This window comes from Ranitomeya imitator, chromosome 5 (assembly GCF_032444005.1).
Source record: "Ranitomeya imitator isolate aRanImi1 chromosome 5, aRanImi1.pri, whole genome shotgun sequence".
NCBI lineage: Eukaryota > Metazoa > Chordata > Amphibia > Anura > Dendrobatidae > Ranitomeya > Ranitomeya imitator.
In genome coordinates this window covers 667,903,548-667,931,341 of record NC_091286.1, presented here as the reverse complement: position 1 = coordinate 667,931,341, position 27,794 = coordinate 667,903,548, and the positions used below count along the sequence as shown (strand labels likewise).

The window sequence follows — 27,794 nt, the reverse complement described above, 5'->3', positions numbered from 1 at the left end:
TTGAAAACAACACTGCATTCGGCCTACAAGTTGGGTCTGGGTTGTAGAGACGGTGTCTTCCGCTCCAAGGTGTTCTCCAGGTTTCCTCTCCATTGCTTCAATCTTAAAGCTTTTGTTTAGTAGTTGTAGAAAACAACACTGCATTCGGCCTACAAGTTGGATCTGGGGTGTAGAGACGGTGTGTTCCACTCCAAGGTGTTCCCCAGGTTGCCTCTCCATTGCTTCAATCTTCTGGCTCTCGTTTAGTAGTTGTTGAAAACAACACTGCATTTGGACTACAAGTTGGGTCTGGGGTGTAGAGACGGTGTGTTCCGCTCCAAGGTGTTCCCCAGGTTGCCTCTCCATTGCTTCGATCTTCTTTCTCTTCTTAAGTAGTTGTTGAAAACAACACTGCATTCGGCCTACAAGTTGGGTCAGGGGTGTAGAGACGGTGTGTTACACTCCAAGGTGTTCCCCAGGTTGCCTCTCCATTGCTTCAATCTTCTGGCTCTTCTTAAGTAGTTGTTGAAAACAACACTGCATTCGGCCTACAAGTTGGGTCTGGGGTGTAGAGACGGTGTGTTCCACTCCAAGGTGTTCCCCTGGTTGCCTCTCCATTGCTTCGATCTTCTTTCTCTTCTTAAGTAGTTGTTGAAAACAACACTGCATTCGGCCTACAAGTTGGGTCTGGGATGTAGAGACGGTGTCTTCCACTCCAAGGTGTTCTCCAGGTTTCCTCTCCATAGCTTCAATCTTCATGCTCGTCTTAAGTAGTTGTTGAAACAACACTACATTAGGCCTACAAGTTGGGTCTGAGTCGTAGAGACGTTGTCTGCCGCTCCTACGTGTTCTCCAGGTTGCCACATAATCGAAGCTGCATAGAGCCTATTTTGTAATTTTACGCCTACAAAGTCTTTCTGCGCTCCCTCCTTCCAATTGTCCTCCACTGAGCACAACAATGCAGAACGTGTACCCATGTAACCTTTTTTAAACCAGCGTCGAGCCAACTTTGTGGTTTAAGGTCTACTTGTAGTGTCTGGCTGCGCCACTCAATACAGCTGTCCTCTTTACAAAAAATTACCTACAATTATCTGGTTTTCAGCCTATCGGAATTTTAAAACTGCAGTGGGCCTACTAGTTGGGTTGGGGCCTTCTATCTGTGTCTGCCGCTCCTTGCTGTTCTCCTACAGTGAACAAAGCTGTGCCGCCTGTTTACTACTCTTGCCAATTTTGAACTGCATTTAGACTACTTACAGATCTGGGCCTACTCTCTGTGTCAGCCTCTCATTCCAGTTGTCCTCCACTGAACAAAATAATGCCCCCTGGTTAGTCCTGTTACCAATTTTGAACTGCATTTAGCTCACTTTATTCTTTGGGCCTATATCTGTGTTTCCTCCTCATCCTGCCCATTGCCCAGCCAGTGATAGATGAGTCTGCTGGTACATTGACCCGTAACGCAATATTCCCCGTGCACGCTACACTGCAAGATTGTGACCCTGCTGAAAGTCAGGTCCCCCTTCCCGCATACCATACCACCTTACACGGGGACAAAGAGGAAGGTGCAGATGAAGGTGCAGGTTCCTTCATCAGGTGGGGGGAGGAATACTCATTGGCGACGTCACTGGCACAGGGCCCCTCATAGTACGCAAAAGTGTTGCTGCCGGTGGGAGGCGCCCCCGCCGTGCAAGCACACCGCTGTACTTTGAGGGGCCCTGTGCCAGTGCCAATGCCAACGAGGGGGCCCCCCCTGCTTGCTCAGGATCACAGCACTTGCAAAGTTGAAATGCTTATCTCTCCCTGCTCCACTGCCGTGACGTGGTCCAGATTTACTGGGCCCACTAATTACTTGAACCGGCCCTACCCCCCACAACTTTAGCCAAATGACCCCCAATTTCAAATGACTTACAATTATTATAAGCTAAATTAAGATTGACAAGCTTCAGTAACAAGAATGGATGTTTTTGCCATTAAAATGGGCTCTGTACATGTTTTCCTGGCCTCTACTCACTGCCGACTATGCTCCCCCATTGACTTGCATTGGGTTTCGTGTTTCGGTCGATCCCCGACTTTTCGCGATAATCGGCCGATTCCACTCGACTCGACTTTTGAGATAGTCGGGTTTCGCGAAACCCGACTCGACTCTAAAAAGGTCAAGGTCGCTCAACCCTAGCCGTCACCCTACAAACCTCACAGCACAGGTTACGGCCCTAATAAACTTTATAATAAATTTCAAAAGGGAGTGAATGCCATAGCCTTGCCCACTCAGTGAAGTCATGGGACAGAGGATATATGACAATTTTATTTATTATTATTATTATTATTATTATTATACATTTCTATAGCGCCATTAATTCCATGGCGCTTTACATGTGAAAGGGGTAAATATAGACATGTATAATAGACATGAGCAAAACAAGGCACACACAAGTACAGAAGGAAAGAGGAGCCTGCCCGCGATGGCTCACAGTCTACAGGGGATGGGTGAGGATACACTAGGAGAGGGTTAATAGAAAAATAAAGGTATTAGATAGCAACATTACGATAGTCTATATGAATATAAATATATATGTTGCCGTATGGTGAATAAATTCATAACCCAGTCGTATACAGCTAAATAGGAAGGGAGTGTGGAGACCACAAGAAAAATGACCAATATTGGGTAATTTACACATAGAAATCTTTATTTACAAAAATGTTACAATCATATAAAGCCTTAGTAGACTTAGGACAACAAAGGTACAAGGTGAAACAATGGTGGCGATTGCCCCAACCAGTCGCCACTATACAAATGTGACGTGCGGACCGGAAAACTCAGGCTACCACAAAGGACGTTAGTAAAAATGTGACCTATACTTCAATACACTGGTGCGTAAGATCTCTACATACATTATAGGATGTCAATGTCCATATTAACAAAAATATATACCACAGTGGGGTGCCAACATCAGATATTACAGCAACATCGATGGTAATACAGCCGTATTTAGCCAGCAGCACCGCTCTAGATGTGCATTAGGGCTGTCACATATATATGTCCCTCCTCCATGGTCACATGAGACCGTACGACCCTCAATAAGACTGCCCGGTAAGTACCAGGGCTGGCCGCCGCAAATGCGGCTAAGAGTTACCTGTCACAGGGGGGCACTAGGAGATAGCCAGGTCCGGTCCTGCACGTGCGCCCGACGCGCGTTTCGGAGCCAGAGCTCCTTCGTCAGGGGGCGTGTCGGCTAACTCCGAGACCGGGGTTTAAATACAAGCGTGTAGTTGATTGCCGGGACGATACCCGGAAGTAACGCAGGCGTCGCCATGACACCGGCGACGCAGGGCGGCGGCGGCGTCATGCAGGAGCGTCGCCAGAACCATGGCAACCGTCGCTGCATAGTGACGCCGCGAGCCGCCCAGGGCAGCCAGGGCAAAGCGCGCTTGCGTACAGGCAGCGCCAAGGCAATCAGTGAAGCGCAAACAGGGACTAGAATGCAGATAATAACGGCACCCGTGGAGCCTATACAGAGATATAACGCAACTGAATAGGTAAGTATGAAACCCAACAGAAAGAAAGGGGGGGAAAAGGCAAAAAAAAAAAAAGGAAAAAAAAAGAAGGAGAGCGTGCCAGGGACATCATGAAAGAATGCTATAATGTCCAATATAAGGAAAAAATGATAGGGTCCAAGCTACCATGCCTATACACATAAGGTAAACCATATGCCCCTAAGTAGTACTAAGACCCCACAAAGCACGCCCACTTGAAAAAAGAAATCCACAGAACGATACCCCACAAAAAATGGGTGCCAAGAAGACAAACAAACAGAACATATAACTGACATAACACAAAAAATACTATAGCAATATTATGTAAAGCAGCAATATCCATCGGATTGCCGTCTTCATACGTAGTCCTCAGGTATCCAACGAAAAGCAAGGAACCTGAACCCCATGACAGAGTTATACGACATGACCAGATGCTAACGTATCTATAAATAAAATAATAAAAAGTTAAAACCAAGTATAGCAACAACTGGATGGGATGAACCACCCCCAATCCCACCTAGGCCAAAGATCACAGAAAGGGTGCAAAACTAATAGTTTCATTTAATCCGTGGGGGTGGACCGTGTTCAAGGTCCACATCCACCGCGTCTCGAGCTGTGCCAGACGTTGGGAGGTGTTCCCCCCCTAATACCCGACTCAATCGTGACAATCCCTTTGACTCGCAGGACCTTACTATCACAGCCATGATGGGACTTAAAGTGCCTGGGTATCGTTTTCAACGTGCTTGGATCAATCACATTAGCCGCCGCTTCTATCCCAAGCACATGCTCGCGTACCCTTATCTTTAGCTGTCGAGTCGTCAGCCCCACATAGATTAAGGGGCAAGGGCAGACCGCACAGTACACCACATTCCTAGATGTGCATGTGATAGATTTGGTAATTTTAAAGCTCTTTAGTCCTGTTGAGTCAGTGAACGTGTCATCTCTAGAGATATTACGACACGCCACACAGCGGCCACAAGTACGACAACCACCTCTAGATTTATTACGTGGGTCGTTCATAAATGTCCTAGGTGAGTTCTCAGTATAGTGGCTGCGCACTAAATGGTCGCGCATATTCTTCAACCTCCTGAATGTAATGGACGGCCGAATAGGCAATAACTGCCAGCGTTACATCAGTTCTGACCATCGGCCAGGCTCGTTCCAATGCATTTCTTATAGCGCCTGCCCTCGAGTTATAGTTGGTCACAAACCTAATCACCTCAGACTCACTGCCACCAATCCGGCTACCATAGAGCAATGTATTTCTATTGCTGTGCTTGGCTCTTAGATATGCTCTTTTGATAGCCCGATTGCTGTATCCCCTTTCTTTAAAATGGGACCAAAGGTCCCTTGCCTGGGTTTCAAAGTCAGAGTCTGTGGAGTATAGGCGGCGTAAGCACAAAAACTGCCCAATAGGGACAGCATGCACCATGTGGATGGGGTGAGAGGAGGCCGCGTGGAGCAGCATATTTGTGGCAGTTGGTTTTCGGTAAATCATAGTTTGAACTGTGTCAGTGCGGTCTCTTTTCAATGTCACATCCAAGAACTCAATGCTGGATCTGTTACACACCGCTGTCAATCTTATGTTTAATGAGTTCTTATTTAAGGTAGTCACAAATTCAGCAAAAGACTCACTATTGCCCTGCCAGATGATGAGAATGTCATTTATGTAGCGCGCCCAAAGAAGGACGCGCTCCATAGATGACAGACCCTCTGACTGAAGGAGGTCCCTTTCCCACAGCCCCAGGAACAGGTTGGCATAGGAGGGCGCAAAAGCCGCCCCCATGGCTATTCCCTGGAGCTGCAGGAAAAAGGACCCCCTAAATGTAAAAAAATTATGAGTAAGGGCAAAACTCAAAAACTTCCAAAAGGAAGGCGACAAAGTCAGGGGACAAGGTGGATGTAGATAAAAAGAAACTAGTGGCAGCCAGGCCATCACAGTGGCGAATACTTGTGTACAGTGATTCCACATCCATAGCCCCCATGACTGTGTCCACCCCCAGATGCAAATCGTCAACCCTACGTAGCAGTTAGTTTGTGTCCTTCAAAAAAGAAGGGAGCTCTTCCACAAGCGGTTGCAAGATCGAATTGATCCATTTATTTATTTGCTCAAGATAGCTACCATTCCCCGACACAATAGGGCGTCCCGGTGGTATAGACATAGATTTCTATGTGTAAAGTACCCAATATCGGTCGTTTTTCTTGTGGTCTCCACACTCCCTTTCTACTAGGAGAGGGTTGTGCGGTGGTTCAGCAGACTAAGGATCACTGCAGGTTGTAGGCTTGTCGGAAGAGGTGGGTCTTCAGGCTATAATTGAAGGTTTCTGTGGTAGGTGAGAGTCTGATGTATTGAGGTAGAGAGTTCCAGAGTGTGGCGGAAGCATGGGAGAAGTCTTGTGTGCGGTTGTGGGAAGAAGAGATAAGCAGGGAGTAGAGAAGGAGATCTTGAGAGGATCGAGGGTTACGTGTGATAGGTTCTGGATGGCTTTGTATGTCATAGTTAGGGTTTTGAATTTGAGCCTCTGGACAATAGGAAACCAGTGAAGGGCTTGGAAGAAAAGAGAGGCTGGGGGAAAACAGGGAGACAGGTGGAATAATTGAGCAGCAGAGTGTAGGATGGATTGGAGTGGTGCCAGAGAGCTAGATTGGAGGCCAGATAATGAGAGGTTGCAGTAGTCGAGGCGGGAGATGATAAGGGCATGCACTATCGTTTTTGTATTTTCAAGGTCAAGGAATGCACGTATCCGGGAAATATTTTTGAGTTTGAGCCAGTAGAAGGAGGCAAAGGCTTGGATATGTGGTTTGAAAGAGAGGGCAGAGTCGAGGATCACCCCGAGGCACCGAGTGTATGGGACTGGGGAAAGTGACCAGCCATTGACATTGATGGACAGGTCTCATAGAGGGGTAGAGTGAGAAGGGTGAAAGATGATGAATTTTGTTTTGCCAATGTTCAGTTTTAGAAAGCGAGTAGAAAAGAAAGCTGAAAGAGCAGACAGACATTGTGGGATTTTGGTCAGTAAGGAGGTGCGGTCGGGTCCAGATAGATATATCTGCGTGTCATCAGCTTAGAGATGATAATGCAAACCATGGGATTCTATGAGCTGTCCCAGGCCAAAAGTGTAGATGGTGAAGAGCAGGGGCCCAGGACTGAGCCTAGGGCAACACCAACAGACATGGGGCAAGGTGAGGAGGTGGTGTGGGAGAGGGAGACACTGAATGTCCGGTCTGTTGGATATGATGAGATCCAGGATAGGGCCAAGTCTGTGATGCCAAAAGATAAAATAATCTGTAGCAGGAGGGAATGGTCGACAGTGTCGAAGGCAGAAGACAGGTCCAGGAGAAGAAGGACAGAGTAGTGTTGCTTGCTCTTAGCGGTTAGTAGGTCATTGGTATCTTTAGTTAGGGCAGTTTCAGTTGATTGATGTGGTCGGAAGCCAGATTGTAACTGGTCAAAGAGGGAGCAGGAGGAAAGGAAGGAGGTCAGTTCAAGATGGCCATGCTGTTCTGGTAGTTCTAAATCATAAGGGAGAAGAGATATCAGGCGATAGCTAAACAAAGAGGATGGGTCGAGGGAGGGCTTTTTGAGGATGGGTGTGATAGAGGCATGTTTGAAGGATGAGGGGAAGGCACCAGCTAAGAGGGGCATTGGGGGCTGCTGGCCAAAGCTTTCTCTGATCGTATCAATCTTCTGCGTTTCCCCTTTCTGACTTTCTGACATTAGACGTACTGTCCTGTCGAGGAGGTATGGGCCCGAATGACCACCAACAGGATAGTACGTCTAACATGATCATCTGCGCTCACGGGGGGACTATCCTGACTATCGCAGCTGACATCCGACACTATGTGCCAGGAGTGGTCACAGACCGCTCCTGGCACATTAACCCCCGGAACACTGCGATCAAACATGATCGCAGCGTTCCAGCGGCATAGGGAAGCATCGCGCAGGGAGGGGCTCCCTGCGTGCTTCCCTGAGACCCTCGGAGCAAAGCGATGTGATTGTGTTGCTCTGAGGGTCTCCTACCTCTTCCTCCCTGCAGGCCCAGATCCAACATGGCCGCTGGGGTCTTCCAGGTCCTGCAGGGAGGTGGCTTTAAAGCGCTTGCTCAGAGCATGCCCCGGGAAGCTTCCCTGTTGTGAATTCTGTGGTCACAAGTGGTATTGCAGTCTCTGGGCGTCCTCCCTCAGGTGTTTTAGTGAGCTCGTTGGCTGCCTTGCTATTTAGCTCCACCTGAGTCTGTCTTCCTTGCTCCTTGTCAATGTTCCAGTGTTGGATCTGAGCTACTGCATCTTTCCTTGGGCCTGCTGCTCTGCTAGATAAGTGCTTCTAGTTTGTTTTCTGTTTTTTTCTGTCCAGCTTGTTATTATCTTTTGCTGGAAGCTCTGAGAAGCAAAGGGGTGCACCGCCGTGCTGTTAGTTCGGCACGGTGGGTCTTTTTTGCCCCTTTGCGTGGTTTTCGTTTTAGGGTTTTTTGTAGACTGCATAGTTCTCTTTGCTATCCTCGCTCTGTCTAGAATATCGGGCCTCACTTTGCTGAATCTATTTCATTCCTACGTTTGTCTTTTCATCTTGCTAACAGTCATTATATGTGGGGGCTGCCTATTCCTTTGGGGTATTTCTCTGAGGTAAGTCAGGCTTGTATTTCTATCTTCAGGCTAGTCAGCTCCTCAGGCAGTGCCGAGTTGCATAGGTAGTGATAGGCGCAATCCACTGCTGCTTCCAGTTGTGTGAGGACAGTTCAGGTACTGCAGTCTACAGAGATTCCACGTCTCAGAGCTCGTCCTATTGTTTTGGGTTTTTGCCAGATCTCTGTATGTGCGCTGATTACTGCACGCTGTGTTGCCTGATTGCCAGCCATAACAGTACAAGGAGCCAATTCAATGATTTCCAATAGAGGGAAAAAAGAAATCCTGACATCATTTTTTTTTCTTAGCTCTGTCTTCAGTCTTTTTTTTCCCCTAGACATTAGAGTGCTTCAGGACACAGCTGTGGACATGGATATTCAGGCTCTGTGCTCCTCAATGGATAATCTCGTTGTAAATGTACAAAAGATTCAAGATACTATTGATCAGAAATCGATGCTAGAACCAAGAATTCCGATTCCTGATTTGTTTTTTGGTGACAGAACTAAGTTCCTGAGCTTCAGAAATAATTGTAAGCTATTTTTGGCCTTGAAACCTCATTCTTCTGGTAATCCTATTCAACAGGTTTTGATTATTATTTCTTTTTTGCGCGGCGACCCACAGGACTGGGCGTTTTCTCTTGCACCAGGAGATTCTGCATTGAGTAATATTGATGCATTTTTCCAGGCGCTGGGATTGCTTTACGATGAGCCTAATTCAGTGGATCAAGCTGAGAAAAATCTGCTGGCTTTATGCCAGGGTCAGGATGATGTAGAACTATATTGTCAGAAATTTAGAAAATGGTCAGTACTCACTCTGTGGAATGAATCTGCACTAGCGGCTTTGTTCAGAAAGGGTCTCTCTGAAGCTCTTAAGGATGTAATGGTGGGATTTCCTATGCCTGCTGGTTTGAATGAGTCTATGTCCTTGGCCATTCAGATCGGTCGTCGCTTGCGCGAGCGTAAATCTGTGCACCATCTGGCGGTATTGTCTGAGAGTAAGCCTGAGCCTATGCAGTGCAACAGGACTATGACTAAAGTAGAACGGCACGAACACAGACGTCTGAACAGACTGTGTTTCTATTGTGGTGATTCTACTCATGCTATTTCTAATTGTCCTAAACGCACTAGACGGTTCGATAGCTCTGCCGTTATTGGTACTGTACAGTCCAAATTCCTTTTGTCCATTACCTTAATGTGCTCTTTGTCATCATATTCTGTCATGGCGTTTGTGGATTCAGGCGCTGCCCTGAATCTGATGGATTTGGATTATGCTAAACGTTGTGGATTTTTCTTGGAGCCTTTGCGGTGTCCTATTCCGTTGAGAGGAATTGATGCTACACCTCTGGCCAAGAATAAGCCTCAGTACTGGGCCCAGCTGACCATGTGCATGGCTCCTGCACATCAGGAAGTTATTCGCTTTTTGGTACTGCATAATTTGCATGATGTGGTCGTGTTGGGGTTGCCATGGCTACAAACCCATAATCCAGTATTGGATTGGAACTCTATGTCGGTAACCAGCTGGGGTTGTCAGGGAGTACATGGTGATGTTCCATTTTTGTCTATTTCGTCATCCATTCCTTCTGACATCCCAGAGTTCTTGTCGGACTTTCAGGATGTATTTGAAGAGTCCAAGTCTGATGCCCTTCCTCCGCATAGGAATTGTGATTGTGCTATCGATTTGATTCCTGGTAGTAAATTCCCTAAGGGTCGTTTATTTAATTTGTCCGTACCTGAACACACCGCTATGCGCAGTTATGTGAAGGAGTCCCTGGAGAAGGGACATATTCGCCCATCGTCGTCACCATTGGGAGCAGGGTTCTTTTTTGTAGCCAAGAAGGATGGTTCGCTAAGACCGTGTATTGATTACCGCCTTCTTAATAAGATCACTGTTAAGTTTCAGTATCCCTTGCCATTGATTTCTGACTTGTTTGCTCGGATTAAGGGGGCTAGTTGGTTTACTAAGATTGATCTTCGTGGTGCGTATAATCTGGTGAGAATCAGGCAGGGAGATGAATGGAAAACGGCATTTAATACGCCCGAGGGTCATTTTGAGTATCTGGTGATGCCGTTCGGACTTGCCAATGCTCCATCTGTTTTTCAGTCTTTTATGCATGACATTTTTCGTGAGTATCTGGATAAATTCTTGATTGTTTACTTGGATGACATTTTGATCTTCTCAGATGATTGGGAGTCTCATGTAAAGCAAGTCAGAATGGTTTTCCAGGTACTGCGTGCTAATTCCTTGTTTGTGAAGGGATCAAAGTGTCTCTTCGGTGTGCAGAAAGTTTCATTTTTGGGGTTCATCTTTTCCCCTTCTACTATCGAGATGGATCCGGTTAAGGTTCAGGCCATCCAGGATTGGACTCAGCCGACATCTCTAAAAAGTTTGCAGAAATTCCTGGGCTTTGCTAATTTTTATCGTCGCTTCATCTGTAATTTTTCTAGCATTGCCAGACCATTGACCGATTTGACCAAGAAGGGTGCTGATTTGGTTAATTGGTCTTCTGCTGCCGTGGAAGCTTTTCAGGAGTTGAAGCGTCGTTTTTGCTGTGCCCCTGTGTTGTGTCAACCTGATGTTTCTCTTCCGTTCCAGGTCGAGGTTGATGCTTCTGAGATTGGTGCAGGGGCGGTTTTGTCACAGAGAGGTTCTGGTTGCTCAGTGTTCAAACCATGTGCTTTCTTTTCCAGGAAATTTTCTGCTGCTGAGCGTAATTATGATGTGGGCAACCGAGAGTTGCTGGCCATGAAGTGGGCATTCGAGGAGTGGCGTCATTGGCTTGAGGGTGCTAAGCATCGCGTGGTGGTTTTGACTGATCATAAGAACCTTACTTATCTTGAGTCTGCCAAGCGCTTGAATCCTAGACAGGCCCGTTGGTCGTTATTTTTTGCTCGTTTTGATTTTGTGATTTCATACCTTCCGGGCTCTAAAAATGTGAAGGCGGATGCTCTGTCTAGGAGTTTTGTGCCCGACTCTCCGGGGTTATCTGAGCCGGCGAGTATCCTCAAGGAAGGAGTCATTGTGTCTGCCATCTCCCCTGATTTGCGGAGAGTGTTGCAGAAATTTCAGGCTAATAAACCTGATCGTTGTCCGGCCGAGAAACTGTTCGTCCCTGATAGGTGGACTAGTAAAGTTATCTCTGAACTTCATTGTTCGGTGCTGGCCGGTCATCCAGGAATCTTTGGTACCAGGGAGTTGGTTGCTAGATCCTTTTGGTGGCCGTCTCTGTCGCGGGATGTGCGTGCTTTTGTGCAGTCCTGTGGAATTTGTGCTAGGGCTAAGCCCTGCTGTTCACGTGCCAGTGGGTTGCTTTTGCCCTTGCCGGTCCCGAAGAGGCCTTGGACACATATTTCGATGGATTTCATTTCTGACCTTCCCGTTTCTCAAAAGATGTCTGTCATTTGGGTGGTCTGTGATCGCTTTTCTAAAATGGTCCATCTGGTGCCCTTGGTTAAATTGCCTTCCTCCTCTGATTTGGTGCCTTTGTTCTTCCAGCATGTGGTTCGTTTACATGGCATTCCTGAGAATATTGTTTCTGACAGAGGTTCCCAGTTTGTCTCAAGGTTCTGGCGAGCCTTTTGTGGTAGGATGGGCATTGACCTATCTTTTTCCTCGGCCTTCCATCCTCAGACTAATGGCCAGACCGAACGAACCAATCAGACCTTGGAAACATATCTGAGATGTTTTGTTTCCGCTGACCAGGATGATTGGGTGTCATTTTTGCCGTTGGCTGAGTTCGCCCTTAATAATCGGGCCAGCTCGGCTACCTTGGTCTCTCCATTTTTCTGCAATTCTGGGTTCCATCCTCGTTTCTCTTCAGGACAGGTTGAGTCTTCGGACTGTCCTGGTGTGGATTATGTGGTGGACAGGTTGCAGCAGATCTGGACTCAGGTAGTGGACAATTTGACCTTGTCCCAGGAGAAGGCTCAGCTTTTCGCTAATCGCAGACGCCGTGTGGGACCCCGACTTCGTGTTGGGGATCTGGTTTGGTTATCTTCTCATCATATACCTATGAAGGTTTCCTCTCCTAAATTTAAACCTCGTTTTATTGGTCCGTATAGGATTTCTGAGATTCTCAATCCGGTGTCTTTTCGTCTGACCCTCCCAGACTCCTTTTCCATACATAATGTATTCCATAGGTCGTTGTTGAGGAGATACGTGGCACCTATGGTTCCATCTGTGGAGCCTCCTGCCCCTGTTTTGGTGGAGGGGGAATTGGAGTATATTGTGGAGAAGATTTTGGATTCTCGTGTCTCTAGACGGAAACTCCAGTATCTGGTCAAATGGAAGGGTTATGCTCAGGAAGATAATTCCTGGGTTTTTGCCTCTGATGTCCATGCCCCAGATCTTGTTCGTGCCTTTCATGTGGCTCATCCTGGTCGGCCTGGGGGTTCTGGTGAGGGTTCGGTGACCCCTCCTCAAGGGGGGGGTACTGTTGTGAATTCTGTGGTCACAAGTGGTATTGCAGTCTCTGGGCGTCCTCCCTCAGGTGTTTTAGTGAGCTCGTTGGCTGCCTTGCTATTTAGCTCCACCTGAGTCTGTCTTCCTTGCTCCTTGTCAATGTTCCAGTGTTGGATCTGAGCTACTGCATCTTTCCTTGGGCCTGCTGCTCTGCTAGATAAGTGCTTCTAGTTTGTTTTCTGTTTTTTTCTGTCCAGCTTGTTATTATCTTTTGCTGGAAGCTCTGAGAAGCAAAGGGGTGCACCGCCGTGCTGTTAGTTCGGCACGGTGGGTCTTTTTTGCCCCTTTGCGTGGTTTTCGTTTTAGGGTTTTTTGTAGACTGCATAGTTCTCTTTGCTATCCTCGCTCTGTCTAGAATATCGGGCCTCACTTTGCTGAATCTATTTCATTCCTACGTTTGTCTTTTCATCTTGCTAACAGTCATTATATGTGGGGGCTGCCTATTCCTTTGGGGTATTTCTCTGAGGTAAGTCAGGCTTGTATTTCTATCTTCAGGCTAGTCAGCTCCTCAGGCAGTGCCGAGTTGCATAGGTAGTGATAGGCGCAATCCACTGCTGCTTCCAGTTGTGTGAGGACAGTTCAGGTACTGCAGTCTACAGAGATTCCACGTCTCAGAGCTCGTCCTATTGTTTTGGGTTTTTGCCAGATCTCTGTATGTGCGCTGATTACTGCACGCTGTGTTGCCTGATTGCCAGCCATAACACTTCCCTGCAGTTCCTGTCAGATCGCTGATTGAATTGCAAAGTGTCAGATCAGCGATCTGTCACTATACTGTGATGTCCCCCCCTGGGGCAATGTAAAAAAGTAAAAAAAATAATATTTAATTGTGTAAAAAAAAAATTCCTAAATAAAGAAAAAAAAATATATTGTTCCAATAAATTCATTTCTTTATCTAAATAAAAAAAACTATAAAAGTACACATATTTAGTATCGCCGCATCCGTAACGACCCAACCTATGAAACTGTCCCACTAGTTAATCCATTCAATGAACTCCGTAAAAAAAAGGCAAAAAAGACACTTTATTATCATTCCACCAAACAAAAAGTGGAATAACACGGGATCAAAAAGACATATAAATAACCATGGTACCCCTAAATATGTCATCTTTTCCTGCAAAAAACGAGCAGCCATACAGCATCATCAATGAAAAAATTAAAAGTTATAGTCCTCAGAATAAAGCGATGCAAAAAAATTATTTTTTATATAAAACAGTTTTTATCGTATAAAAGCACCAAAACATATAAAAAGATATAAATGAGGTATCGCTGTAATCGTACTGACTGGAAGAATAAAACTGCTTTATCAACTTTACCAAACGTGAAATGGTATAAGCGCCCCCCAAAGAAATTCATGAATAGCTGGTTTTTGTTCACTCTACCTCACAAAAATCGGAATAAAAAGCGATCAAAAAATTTCACGTGCCCGGAAATGGTACCATTAAAAACGTCAACTCATCCTGCAAAAAAACAAGACCTCACATGACTCTGTGGACCAAAATATAGAAAAATTATAGATCTCATAATGTGGAGACGCAAAAACTATTTTTTGCAATAAAAAGCGTCTTTTAGTGTGTGACGGCTGCCAATCATAAAAATCTGCTAAAAAAAGCTCTACAAAAGTAAATAAAACCCCCTACATCACCCGTTAGTTAGGGAAAAATAATACAATTTTAAAAAATGTATTTATTTTCTATTTTCCCATTAGTGTTATGGTTAAGGTTGGGGCTAAAGTTAGGGTTAGGGTTGGGGCTAGAGTTAGGGTTGGGGCTAAAGACAGGGTTAGGGCTAAAGTTAGGGTTAGGGTTGGGGCTAAAGTTAGGGTTAGGGTTGGGGCTAAAGTTAGGGTTTGGATTACATTTACGGTTGGGATTAGGTTTTGGATTAGGGTTAGGGGTGTGGTTAGGGTTATGGTTGGGATTAGGGTTAGGGGTGTGTTTGGATTAGGGTTTCAGTTAGAATTGTGGGGTTTCCACTGTTTAGACACATCAGGGGCTCTCCAAACGTGACATGGCGTCTGATCTCAATTCCAGCCAATTCTGCGTTGAAAAAGTACAACAGGGCTCCTTCACTTCCGAGCTCTCCTGTGCGCCCAAACAGGGGTTTACCCCATCATATGGAGTATCAGCGTACTCAGGATAAATTGGACAATGACTTTTTGGGTCCAATTTCTCCTGTTACCCTTGGGAAAATGCAAAACCAGGGGCTAAAAAATAATTTTTGTGGAAAAAAAAGATTTTTTATTTTCACGGCTCTGTATTATAAACTGTAGTGAAACACTTGGGGGTTCAAAGTTCTCACAACACATCTAGATAAGTTCCTTGGGGGGTCTAGTTTGCAATATGCAGTCATTTGTGGGGGGTTTCTACTGTTTAGGTACATCAGGGGCTCTGCAAATGCAGCGTGACGCCTGCAGACCAATCCATCTAAGTCTGCATTCCAAACAGTGCTCCTTCCCTTCTGAACTCTGCCATGCGCCCAAACAGTGGTTCCCCCCCCATATGGGGTTTCAGCGTACTCAGAACAAAGTGGACAATAACTTTTGGGGTCTAATTTCTCCTGTTACCCTTAGGAAAATACAAAGCTGGGGCCTAGAAAATAATTTTTGTGGAAATTTTTTTTTTTTCACAGCTTTGCATTATAAACTGTAGTGAAACACTTGGAGGTTCAAAGTTCTCACAACACATCTAGATACGTTCCTTAGGGGGTCTTCTTTCCAAAATAGTGTCACTTGTGGGGGGTTTCAATGTTTAGGCACATCAAGGGCTCTCCAAACGCGACATGGCATCCTATCTCAATTCCAGTCAATTTTGCATTGAAAAGTCAAACAGCCCAAACAGTGGTTTACCCCCACAAAATGGTGTTGTAAAAATGAGAAATTGCTGGTCAACTTTTAACCCTTAAAACTCCCTAACAAAAAAAATTTTGGTTTCAAAATTGTGCTGATGTAAAGTAGACATGTGGGAAATGTTACTTATTGAGTATTTTGTGTGACATATCTCTGTGATTTAAGGGCATAAAAATTCAAAGTTGGAAAATTGCGAAATTTTCAAAATTTTTGCCAAATTTCCATTTTTTTCACAAATAAACGCAGGTAATATCATAGAAATTTTACCACTATCATGAAGTACTATATGTTACAAGAAAACAATGTCAGAATCATCAGGATCCGTTGAAGTGTTCCAAAGTTATAACCTCATAAAAGGACAGTGGTCAGAATTGTAAAAATTGACCCGGTCATTAACGTGAAAACCACCCTTGGGGGTAAAGGGGTTAAAGAAAGAGGCAAAGTCTTCAGCAGAAATGAGAGGAGAGGGAGGAGATGCTGAGAGACGGAGAAGAGAATTGAAAGTGTTGAAAAGGTGTTTATGGTTGTGAGACAGGGAGGATATGATAGATGAGAAGTCAGTTTATTTTGCAGCAGTGAGCATGGACTTGAATCTGGTGAGGGACTGCTTGCATGTGATAAAATGCTCAGCAAAGAGGGATCTCTTCCATCTCTACTTAGCGATCCTGGAAGCCCTTCTCAGTTCTTTGGTCAGGTTGGTCAGCTAGGGCTTCCTGTTAATTGATTGTACGAGTTTTGCTATGTGTCAGGGGGGCAGCCAAATCAAGTGTTGCTGTTATTGTGGTGTTATAAAAAGTGGCAGCGGCATCAGTGTCATGAAGGGAAGCTATGTCTGTAAGAGGGAGAAGGGACTCAGAGTGATTGTAAATTGAGGTGTTTGGGATTTTGGCAGAGGTGAGTTTGTGGAGTGAGGGTTGTGCAATAGGAGAGGAGAGGGAAGAGAATGTCAGTAGCTTGTGGTCAGACAAGGGAAGGGGTGAGGTAATGAGATTAGTGAGGGAACAGAGACGGGTAAAGATGAGGTCCAGCATTTGGCCATCTTTGTGAGTGGTCGTGGAGAACCACTGAGTGAGGCCAAAGAAGGCATTGAGCAATAAAAGTTTAGAGGCAGTTGGGGTGGAAGTGTCAATGGGGATGTTGAAGTCACCCATAAAGATAATGGGGATTACAGCAGAGAGGAAATGAAGTAGCCAGGTGGTGAAGTGGTCGAGAAAGGTGGATATGGCTAGTTTTGGGGGGCAGTAGATGACACCCAGCTGAAGGTTGGAAGGGGAGCAGATGCGGAGAGAGTGCACCTCAAACTAGGAAAGAATAGCAAATGGTGGAAGCAGAATTGGGGTAAATGAGCAGGTATCAAGAGGAAGCCAACCTCTCCACCGCATTTGTTACTGGGGTGAGGGCTGTGAAAAAAATGGAATCCACCATAAGAAAATGCAGCTGGAGAGGTTAAGTCAGAGGGGTAAGTCAGGTTTCAGTGATGCCAAGGAAAATGAGTTTGTTGGTGATAAAGACGCCATGGATATACGACAATTTGCTGCAGACAGAGCGTGCGTTCCATAGTGCCCCAGGTAGGGGGATTGGGGGGAGTGGGGGCTGGATAAATGGGTATCAGGTTATCGTCATTGCGAAAACATGCAGATGATCATTGCAGGTGGTTAGAAATGAGAGTGGGGATGTGTTTAAGAGGGCCAGGATTTGGGGATACGTCTCCAGCAATGAGGAGTAGCAGAGAGAGTGTTAGAATGTTGGTGCAGGATAAGACATGATGTGGCCGTGTTTGTCTGGAGAAAAAGGAGGCTGGGGAGGATGGAGGGAGAAATGACTACTTCCTTACTTGGTGGAGGAATTACAGGAGATAGGTAAAAATATAGACGCATGGAGGTGAAAGTGAAAAGACACCGTAACATTGTAGTGGCTTTACATTCTGTTACCTTATAGTCAATTCCAGTCCAATTCTAGTCTAATTCATAGTAGTGTAATTAGAAATCTGTTTGAAAGATGGTATTTGAAAGAAGCCTGGATCAGACGCATGGGGCTGAAAATATGTGCAGCTAAGAGCACTCAGCTGAGAGGGGGATGTGGGGTTTGTGGCCAGAACAAATGTTCAGAGTTAAACAAGGGTCATAAAAAGGGGGGAGTGCTTAGACAAAACACTCAGAGATATGCATGGAAGACACAAGATGACTGAAATACATTATGGATACAAAATGGTGGGTAAAAAGAGCATACCAGAGAGGAAGTAAATGCAATTCACAAACAGTCAGGAGCCAGGAAAAGATGTGTACATTCAGAGCATACCAGAGAGGAAGTAAATGCAACTCACAAACAGTCAGGAGCCGGGGAAAAATGTGTACATTCAGACCTTGGTTGGGGGGCGTGGCCAGCAGCTGAAGGAGCAGGACGTGCTTCCATTAGGCTCCTCTGCTGGCCGTTCTTATCTTGCTTAATCAACATACATCCACAGCCCATGTGCTGTTTCTAATACATTGGTGCAGCTCCATAGCGACCAAAGAAACCTTTGGACCCATTTACTCCCAGCAATAGACTGTATTTGGGGATCGGGCCCCGGGGCCTGCATGCGGGCCTGGGACCTGCTGGGGGATCTACCTCCCGGCTGGGAGAGGGTCAAGTGTCGCCCCTGATACGGAGTACTGGCCGTCTCTCAGCAGAGAAATTCTCTCCGCCTCCCCCTGTGTCTGGGCGATTGGACGGCAGGGGTGTGATTGGAGTCACGGAGACAGAGTTGCTGTGCCGGGAGACAGTGGGAGGTCTGAGGAAGAGGTGAGCCCAGAGGCCCCGTCGCTACTCCCCCCCGACCGCCGAGACCACCGCGGCCCGCTGTAGCCAGCTGATGAGGATCAACAGGAGGAGAGACGTGAGACCGCGCTAGACTCCGGCCTGCTCCGGAGAGATCAGCCACAAGTGAGTGGCGCTGCTGAGCGTTGCTGCCGACTCCCCTTGTTCCGGCTTGGCGCGCGCGCTCACCTGCCTTCTGTGGCTGCGGGCTGTGCCTGGAGGTCCGCGAGTTCGGTGCCTGCGCCCGGTGTTGACCTGCGGTCCCGGCTCCTGAGACATAGAGGTGAGGGGGGAGAGCGCGGCGAAACCGGGGGTCTGAAGCTCCTCTATACCGGAGGTCCTCACAGGATTTGAGCACCATTGGAGAAGCGCGGGAATTTTTCGCGCCGGCGCCATTTTGGGGCCGGCTCTGTCGGGGAGAAGAAGCCCCGCCATTGCTGAAAGTGAAAGAGGTGGCGGCCCGCTTTGAACTATCTACTTCCCCACGGAGGAGTATCCTCTGCTCTCACTTGCTGCCCCATAACAAATGTCATCAGGGAATACAACAGGGCAGTGCACCCATATGGATAACAAATCCGCGGCACCCATAAAGCATTTATGAACACCAGAGACCTTTATATAGCTAGAGGTGATATTAACCCTCGGGAGATCAGTGTTGAGACGGATTATGCACCACTGCATTGTGACACCGAATGTCTCATCTGAGTGACAACTTATACTCATTCAACTCTGCTACATCTTATTGTTATCAGCAGGTAGAGAGCTAATGGGAAAAAAGGAAAAAAAGGCACAGTTCTCCACTGCCATCTTCTGGTGACTCATAAGTACTGCTACTCCAACTTAATTTTTCTTTTACTTTATTAGGTTTCTCATATTTCTTTATACAATTTTATTTGTTTTTTTTTGTTTGTTTTTTTTTTCCTAAATCTATAACGTTATAAGTTGCTGCCTAATATTCATCTGCTTCAATAACTGGATTCTCTGTGCAATATCTAATCCCGCATGAGAGGGAAATTCTACAGTCTCAACTAGACTTTTTTTTTTTTTTTTTTGATCTCAGAGTGACATCTAGTGTCCACTCTGAAAATATGCTTTAAGTCCATTTCAATATGTAAATAGGTTTTCTCCTTCATGTCCAAGTTGTGATCGCAGCACGTCACGTTTACAAGCAGCTTCAAAATGGTTAAATCACAGAAAGAACGTGGAAAGTCAGCAAATAAAACTATGGCAGATGACCAGAAAAAAGGTGCTCATGGTGCTCTTGACTCATATCTGAAAAGAAAAAATGAGGTTTCTCAAACCCCAGCTAGACGATCCCTCAAAAAAGCGATTTCATCCGAAAACATTGATGAATCAGACCCCAGTGAGGCAGACTCTGACAGCGATTCCACTACAGGAGACATTGCCCCGATCTCTAGAGCCTTGATGAGAAAACTGATGGCCCAAAACATGAAGCCACTCATGGAAGAGGTCTCAGGTATGCGCTCTGATCTTCAACATCTAGGTCACAGAGTCGAGTCCCTTGAATCCGCAAACGTTGACATGGCAGATGCTGTTACCTGCCTAAACGAACAAGCTCTTAAGCAACAACAACATCTGAACGCAGCACTACTAGCTGTTGAGGACCAAGAAAACAGGAGCAGGAGGAAGAATATTCGGATTAGAGGGGTCCCGGAATCCATTGCCCGAGAGGCACTAGACAAGGTGGCTAAAGAAATTTTCGCTAACCTTTTGGGACCAGAGAGAGCCTCCAAAGTTGTAATTGAAAGGGTCCATCGTGCTCTGAGACCTAAACCAAAGCCTGAAGAACCACCTAGAGATATTATCTGTGGACTTCTTAGCTATGTGGATACAGCCGCGATCCTAGCAGGCGCTAGAGAACAAGACAAAATTCTACATGAAAACTCACAAATACAGCTTTTCCAGGACTTAGCCCCTTCCACTTTAGCAAAAAGAAGAATCCTCAAACCCCTCCTTGCCGCCCTGAAGGCCAAGAACTTGACATATAAATGGCTTTTCCCATTCGGCCTTGCAGTAAACATCGCTAATCGTCAAATTACGATCCGCACTCCAGAGGACCTTCAAAAGGCCTGGGAAACTCTAGACATTTCACCAATAAATATACCCTCCTGGATGCCAGTCGACTCCGACTGGAGCCTGCCCCCAATGAAGAAGCCCTTGGAATGGTCACAAAGGAAGAAACACACTTCTCCTAAAGTCAAGAAACAAGATCCTAAGAAACACCCACCATGAAAACCCTATTCCTCCTTATGTCAATTATTTGGTGAATTAGAGTAGTTGTTTGGACTGTTTTGTTTTTTTTCGGATAACTGCATCTGCCATTCTAAAGTTTTTTATCTTTAAATCACTTTAATGTATTTTTCATTGCTATAGACCAGATCACAACTTGGACTACCCCTCGCCTATGTCTGGGTACTCTTCCCCCCCCCCCCTGCGATGGGCGAGCATTTAAATGTAAATATGTTGTTGTTCACGTTTTTCCCCTCTTTTCCCAGGTACCGAGATGGGATAATCTTCTCTCCAAGACATGATGAGTGCGAATAGTAAGGTGAGCACCGGGTCCATCACAGTTGCCTCCTTTAACGTAAAGGGCCTCAACACGCCCGCAAAAAGAAACCAAATTCTCAATCTCCTGAAAAAACTCAAGTAGCCTTTTTCCAGGAAACACACTTTAAAAGCGGTAGGGTACCTAACACATCCTTCTCCCCATATCCAACATGGTTTAACAGCTGCAACTCCTCTGCGTCCAAGGGTGTTAGTATAGCACTAAAAAAAGGTCTACCGTTCTCGCCCAAAGACACGTTAACTGACCATGAGGGGAGATATATTTTTGATAAGGGACATCTAGCCAATACCCTGATCACATTCGCCAACCTCTATGCACCCAATATTCACCAGGTTCAGTGGATAACGAAAACATTAGAGGTATTACAACTTTTCACCGAGGGATTATCAATAGTAGGTGGAGATTTTAACATCACCTTAAATCCCGAGATTGACTCATCAAGTGGCCTGTCCTTTGTATCACAAAAATTAAGGCATAACCTCCTGAACAAACTATCCACCCTACATCTCATTGACCCATGGCGTATCATTCATCCTACCACCAAGGACTTCACATTTTTCTCCCCCCTCACTCATCCTACCATCGTATTGACCTCCTATTGACACAATCGCGATCCTTAAATCTAATTAAATCCGCCAACATAGGCTCTATAACAATTTCAGACCACGCACCGATCTTCATAGACATTGCTATTGACACCTTGCCCCGGCCAGCAACATCTTGGAGACTAAACGAGTCCCTATTAGATAACCCACAAAACCTAGAGAAAATAAAGTACGCACTTTCAAGATATTTTATAGAAAATGTTACAGATGGTCCACTAACACCCAACATATGGGAGGCTCACAAAGCGGTACTCCGGGGTGAACTCATTTCAATTGGAGCTCACGTAAAAAAACAGAGAGATAAAGAGATGATGTCTCTTTTGCATCAAATCGCAATCACAGAACGTCTCCATAAAAAAACTGGAACGCAGGATCTTCAGCGGGAGCTAGTCGACCTTCGCGTCAGGTTAAAGGACTTGCTTAATGTCAAATCTGCTAAGATTTTCATGCACTGTAGACATAGATTCTTTATGCACGGAAACAAAAATAGCAAGCTGACCTCTCACCTTCTTAAAAAACAGAAGGACAGTAAATTTATAAAGCATGTATATAAAGACCCAGATGTGGCGGCGACGGACAGGATTCAGGAATTCCTAGCCCCCCTTTCCCTTCCAAAGGTTCATGCCAAAGATCAGGTGGCCCTTCTGACCCAAGTCACCAATCAAGAAATTAGCGACACTTTACAAAACATGGCAACTAATAAAACTCCTGGCCCAGATGGATTTCCAGTGTCATACTACAAAAAATTCTCGGACCACTCCTCCCACATCTGACTTCTCTGTTTAACTCCTTTCTTACAGGAACTCCCCCAACCAAACAGACTTTAGAAGCACACATATCTGTTATCCCCAAAGACGGGAGAGACGGTAGCCAGTGCAGCAACTATCGCCCAATATCTCTATTGAACACTGATCTAAAACTTTGGGCTAAAATTCTTGCATCTAGGATCAACAGTGTTCTTGAGTCCCTGATACACCCTGACCAGGTGGGGTTTGTCAGAGGTCGTGAAGGGAAGGGCAACACATTAAAAATCCTTTTAGCTATCTCGCATGCCAGACGCTCCGGAACCCCGTTGGCTCTATTATCAACTGACGCCGAGAAGGCCTTTGACAGAGTCAGTTGGCATTACATGGTATGCACTCTACGGAAGTTTGACTTCCCACAACCTCTTATTGATGCCATCATGACTCTGTATTCAGCTCCATACGCTAGAGTTAGAGTCAACGGGCTGCTTTCGGATCCTTTTGAGATAGGGAATGGGACCAGGCAGGGCTGCCCTCTCTCCCCGACTCTTTTGTGTTGGTTATGGAGACGTTAATACAGAGAATAAGACAGGAGGAGTCAATAAGAGGACTAACTGTGGAACACACAGAATTTAAAACAGCTGCTTTTGCAGATGATCTTATGATCTTGATCTCAAATCCTAAGTCTGCATTCCCCTCCATTTCGAAACTTCTTGATGAGTTTGGGGTTATCTCCAACTTCAAAGTAAATATGCACAAATCAGAAGTCATGAACGTTTCATTGCCAGATGAGGTAATCCTGCATCTCAAAAAGTCTACCCCCTTTAAATGGCTCACAGACAAATTGAAATACCTAGGTGTCTTTCTCACTGCAAACCCCTCTACCCTTTATAAGCACAATTTTGAACCCCTTTTAGACAATCTCCAAACACTCATTAAAGCCTATGACTTACCATACATCTCATGGATTGGGAGGATAAACGAGTACTAAGAGAACTAAGTAATGTAATAGATAAACCATTATTTCTTATTTTTAGGGACTCTATAGCGACAGGGTCTGTTCCGCAGGATTGGCGCATAGCAAATGTGGTGCCAATATTCAAAAAGGGCTCTAAAAGTGAACCTGGAAATTATAGGCCAGTAAGTCTAACCTCTATTGTTGGTAAAATATTTGAAGGGTTTCTGAGGGATGTTATTCTGGATTATCTCAATGAGAATAACTGTTTAACTCCATATCAGCATGGGTTTATGAGAAATCGCTCCTGTCAAACCAATCTAATCAGTTTTTATGAAGAGGTAAGCTATAGGCTGGACCACGGTGAGTCATTGGACGTGGTATATCTCGATTTTTCCAAAGCGTTTGATACCGTGCCGCACAAGAGGTTGGTACACAAAATGAGAATGCTTGGTCTGGGGGAAAATGTGTGTAAATGGGTTAGTAACTGGCTTAGTGATAGAAAGCAGAGGGTGGTTATAAATGGTATAGTCTCTAACTGGGTCGCTGTGACCAGTGGGGTACCGCAGGGGTCAGTATTGGGACCTGTTCTCTTCAACATATTCATTAATGATCTGGTAGAAGGTTTACACAGTAAAATATCGATATTTGCAGATGATACAAAACTATGTAAAGCAGTTAATACAAGAGAAGATAGTATTCTGCTACAGATGGATCTGGATAAGTTGGAAACTTGGGCTGAAAGGTGGCAGATGAGGTTTAACAATGATAAATGTAAGGTTATACACATGGGAAGAAGGAATCAATGTCACCATTACACACTGAATGGGAAACCAATGGGTAAATCTGACAGGGAGAAGGACTTGGGGATCCTAGTTAATGATAAACTTACCTGGAGCAGCCAGTGCCAGGCAGCAGCTGCCAAGGCAAACAGGATCATGGGGTGCATTAAAAGAGGTCTGGATACACATGATGAGAGCATTATACTGCCTCTGTACAAATCCCTAGTTAGACCGCACATGGAGTACTGTGTCCAGTTTTGGGCACCGGTGCTCAGGAAGGATATAATGGAACTAGAGAGAGTACAAAGGAGGGCAACAAAATTAATAAAGGGGATGGGAGAACTACAATACCAAGATAGATTAGCAAAATTAGGATTATTTAGTCTAGAAAAAAGACGACTGAGGGGCGATCTAATAACCATGTATAAGTATATAAGGGGACAATACAAATATCTCGCTGAGGATCTGTTTATACCAAGGAAGGTGACGGGCACAAGGGGGCATTCTTTGCGTCTGGAGGAGAGAAGGTTTTTCCACCAACATAGAAGAGGATTCTTTACTGTTAGGGCAGTGAGAATCTGTAATTGCTTGCCTGAGGAGGTGGTGATGGCGAACTCAGTCGAGGGGTTCAAGAGAGGCCTGGATGTCTTCCTGGAGCAGAACAATATTGTATCATACAATTAGGTTCTGTAGAAGGACGTAGATCTGGGGATTTATTATGATGGAATATAGGCTGAACTGGATGGACAAATGTCTTTTTTCGGCCTTACTAACTATGTTACTATGTTACTATGTTACTATAATCAAATCATACATCCTACCAAAGATTTTATACCATATGAACATGATTCCTATACCTCTTCCCAAGACTTTCTTTACAGCAATCAATAAAATAGTCAAAGGATATGTTTGGAGGGGCAAAAGACCAAGACTCCCATTCAAAATCCTCTCACTCCCGAAAAAGAAAGGAGGGCTTGGACTCCCTCATTTTGAGACTTACTATCGGGCAATCCATTTAGCCAGGTGGTTACATCTGGTCAAACCTAGACTTTCCCAACAAATCCCTAACCTTGAACTCTTACTACTAGGAAGTGGGGCTGGAAAATACCTCTGGACCCCAGCCGTCCCCCCGCAAAATTCCCTAGAAGAAATAACTAGCAACACACTATCCATCAGGAGGAAGCTGATCCCAAACAACTGGCCACATTGTCTCTTTTTGGATAACATACCTCTGGGGGTCGTGCCTTGGCTCATCGAACCAAAATACATAGATGCATTTGACCTCTGGGATTCATTACCGAACCTCCCAATTTCCCACTTACTTTCTAATCAAATCCACTGTACAAATGGTTGGCCTTGTGAAGCCAGGAAGCGACCCCGAGATTTCATACAAGTACACCATGTCCAACACATCATGTCTAAACTCAAGTCAAATACCCAAATCAACCCAGACTGGCTTTGGTTGGAGCTTATACTCAAACTCAATCCCACACCCCCTAAATTAATATCTAAACTATACCATAATTTAATCTCCCCTCCTACTAAATTTAAACCCTTATACTTATCCTCTTGGGAGTCTGAGTTGAACATATCTCTCTCCAGTAGGGAAACAGAACAAGTACTAAGACACTCACACGGGTTCTCAAGATGTGTCCTGTTACAGGAGAATGCTTTTAAAGTCCTCTCCAGATGGTATAGAACCCCCGAGTCGCTCTATCATCTGGGCCTATCAGACTCTCCTCTTTGTTGGAGGTGTATGAGTTCAAAGGGCTCGTTATCACACATATTCTGGTCATGCCCAGCTATCACTAAATTCTGGAAAGATGTCTTCGACCGACTCCGCCAAATTGGTTTAATAACACACAACCTAACACCCCAAGAAATACTACTCTCGCTTCCCACGATGTCTTACAAGCCGAAAAAACATGACCTTCTTCCTCTTCTAATAGCCGCAGCCAAACACTTGATCTCCTTACATTGGAGACAAATGAACCCCCCTCATATTGATGAATGGACCAAAAAAGTCCAGGACATCTGTAGGATGGAGGAATTGTCCAGCTGGGATTCTCATTCACACGACAAATTCTTTCGGACATGGTTGCCATGGCAAATGTCGACTAGCTCTACTTCACTGTCTTCCACCAGATATTCTACTTAGCTATACAATTTTGTTCTCCAGAGATTCCACCATGTTTCATAACACTACACTGTGATGGACCCGGGCATCGCTCATTCACCTGGCTATTCTAGTATTAATTTATATTCTCACTAGCACTCTTTTACAGTTGGTCGAATTTACCTGACTATTTCTTGGTGTTTTAAGGTCTTATACCCGTCTTCCGCTGACGAATGTTTTGTTATTCAGGAATTTCTACTTGACCACTACATCCCTTCCGGTACATCCCAATCCTCCAACCCCCCTCTCCTCCCTCCCCCTTTACGGTTTTGTCGTTCTCTGTTCTTATGTTAATGTATGTCCCCCTTTCGCCACCGGAATTTATGCAAATACCCAAAGCTACGGACTCCTCCGATGAACAATATACTCAATTTGATACATCTGTTTGGTAGAATTTATCCTATTCAGCAGTCTGTAACAGCATGTCTCAGATTCATGTATCATGCTTTTTCTGTTCATGTATTTTGAAAAATTTGAAAAAAAAAAAAAATAAAAAAAAAATAAAAAATGTGTACATTCAGAGCATACCAGAGAGGGAGTAAATGCAACTCGCAAACAGTCAGGAGCCATGGAAAGATGTGTACATTCAGAGCATACCTGTGGGAAGAGGAGATAACTTGATTAGGATTAGATGATATAGATGGTGATGGTGATGAAGATGATGACAATATTAGAAGAGTTATGGTGGCGAGCAGCCAAATGCATCTTAGAATTCTAGTCTAATTCATAGTAGTGTAATTAGAAATCTGTAATTTGAAAGAAGTAATTTGAAAGATGCCTGGATCAGACTACGTCTGAATCAAATGCATGGTGCTGAATACAATGAAGCCCAATTATGAAGTTGTCTTTCTGCCCAGAGAATCAGAATCAGAGGCTGGGCATTTTTACCTGTTGATTTGGGACGTTTCCCCTCCCCCTCCTCCACATGGCATGGCATTGACTGATAACTACTGTGGAGCATTCCGATACTGCAAATATCGGGTATCGGCTGATATTTGCTGTATCGGAATTCCGATACTGATTTCCGATATTTTTGCAATATCGGATACCGGAATCGGAAGTTTCCATAGTGCAATGATGCACTATAATGGAGTGTGGGCAGTGCGTGGGTGGAGACTGCGTGTGTGTGTGTGTGCGGGCGGGCTCTGTGCGTGACAGTGAGGAGTCTGTGTGTGCCTGCCGGGGCACTGTGCGTGCCTTCCAGGGCTCTGTGCAAGCTTGCCGGGGCTCTGTGCGGCGTGCCGGGGCCCTGTGCAGCATGCTGGGGCTCTGTGCGGCGTGCCGTTGCTCTGTGCGGCCTGCCGGGGCTCAGTGCGGACCTGCCAGGGCTCTGTGCATGTCTGCCGGGGGCTCTATGCGGGCTTGCTGTGACTGTGAGCTTCCTGCCGGGGCTCTGTGTGGGCTTGCCGGGGCTCTGTGCAAGCTTGCCGGGGCTCTGTGCGGCCTGCCAGGGGCTCTGTGCGGGCTTGCTGGGGCTCTGTGCGTGCCTGCCGGGGCTCTGTGCGTGCCTGCCGGGGCTCATGATGGCTTGTCGGGGCTCTGTGCGGGCTGCCGGGGCTCTGTGCGTGCCTGCCGAGGCTCTGTGCATGTGTGCCGGGGCTCTGTGCATGCCTGCCGGGGCTCTGAGCGGGCTGCTGGGGGTCTGTGCAGGCATCGTCCGATGGGACAAACAACAAACATACTACATACATACAACATACATACAACATACTTGCTA

General features: G+C 45.6%; 1 protein-coding gene across 4 annotated transcripts in view; it reads left to right on the top strand.

Annotated features, from left to right (window-relative positions):
* Nucleotides 1–27,794, top strand: part of LOC138638736 (cytochrome P450 2B4-like) — a 509,280-nt gene that overhangs the window by 271,008 nt on the left and 210,478 nt on the right. The window contains exon 2 of one of the 4 annotated variants that reach the window (XM_069728280.1): nt 20,746–20,798. The exons of the other annotated variants lie outside the window; for them this stretch is intronic. Coding sequence (XP_069584381.1) covers nt 20,778–20,798 — 21 coding nt within the window. The 5' untranslated portion in view covers nt 20,746–20,777. The remainder of the gene's footprint in view (nt 1–20,745; nt 20,799–27,794) is intronic. 4 annotated transcript variants of the gene reach the window in all.